The sequence below is a fragment of the Trichechus manatus genome, unplaced genomic scaffold, assembly GCF_000243295.1.
Source record: "Trichechus manatus latirostris isolate Lorelei unplaced genomic scaffold, TriManLat1.0 scaffold00034, whole genome shotgun sequence".
NCBI lineage: Eukaryota > Metazoa > Chordata > Mammalia > Sirenia > Trichechidae > Trichechus > Trichechus manatus.
The window spans coordinates 20,828,739-20,829,993 of record NW_004443970.1 but is presented as its reverse complement, the minus strand read 5'-3'; the positions used below and the strand labels follow the sequence as shown (position 1 = coordinate 20,829,993).

Here is a 1,255-nt window from a genome sequence, read left to right as displayed (position 1 = left end):
TCAAAAGAGTCATATTTTAACAAATTAAATGTTTATCCAATACTTTCTATGTGCCACATACTGCTTCAGGTGTGGGGTCTGAGTGTGAGCAGAGCCCCTGCCTTTGTGAAATCATACTGGAGTAGGGTGGGTCCTAATCCTAATCCCTCCTGAGGGGTGTCTTATAAAAGGGGACATGGGCACAGAGTCACACACACAGGGGAAGACAGCCTGTGAGGGTCCCTCTACAAGCCTAGGAACGCCAAGAAACATTGGGGGCTACAGAAGCTGGAAGAGACAAGATCTTCCCCTAGAGCCTACAGAGAGAGCAGGACCCTGATGTTGTTCTAAATTTCAACTTCTAGCCTATAGAACTGTGAGAAAACAAAATTTTGTTCTTTAAAGCCACCCACTTTGTGGTATTTTGTTATGGCAGCCCTAGGAGACTAAGACAGCACCAAACCACAGAGAATGTACTGCATCTATTATACAGAAAATGGTATGTCCACTCCCAAACAATGAAATTCTGGAAGTTCAGCAATATTTATTTTAATCTATATAAAAGAATGATTTTTGGTTCAAGAGTAAAATTATAAGACACTGTATTTGTTAAGAGTTAGTTACCTGGATTCCAAGAAAATTGTTCCATGTTTCTTAGACACACTATTAGCAAAAGCACATAATTTGTGAATCGCTCCTTAATATCTGGAAAAAAAATTACATATAAATACTATAGTGCCTTCATAATAGTTCTTTCTTTTCATCAGAACATGATGAAATTATTACACTGTGTATAAAATGACTGTAAAATAAATATACTATTATACATATAAGATAGTGCTACATTGGTAAGTCATTGACTTCTTTTGTCAAATTAATTCTGGTACGGAAATTCCAGTTTTCTACAAATTTCAAAAAACAGTCAAATCATTAGTCTGCTCAGACTGGCTCAATGGATTCTCCCAGAGACCTCTGGAGAAATAGGGTAACTATTTTCATTGTATGGAAGGAAAAATAGAAGCGAAGAGTAAAATATAAGAAGGGTTAGAAACAAGTACATTTCTTTGTCTAATTTGTTTATGGAAATAGGAAGTCCAAAGGATTTATCTCACATGTAGATGCAGCTTTGCAAATAATTGTACAGAAATGCAATTAAAGATACACTGACAAATTCAGTTCCCATCAATTAAATTCCACGGTTAACTACAGATAAGCAACCAAGGAGGAGCCCTGGTAACATAATGATTAAGAGCTAGGCTGCTAGCCAGAAGGCTGG

The 1,255-nt window shown here is 36.8% G+C and overlaps 1 protein-coding gene across 1 annotated transcript in view; it reads right to left on the bottom strand.

Moving 5' to 3' along the window:
* Nucleotides 1-1,255, bottom strand: part of TAPT1 (transmembrane anterior posterior transformation 1) — a 64,555-nt gene that overhangs the window by 22,591 nt on the left and 40,709 nt on the right. The window contains 1 exon segment of the mRNA XM_023730250.1: nucleotides 579-684. Coding sequence (XP_023586018.1) covers nucleotides 579-684 — 106 coding nt within the window.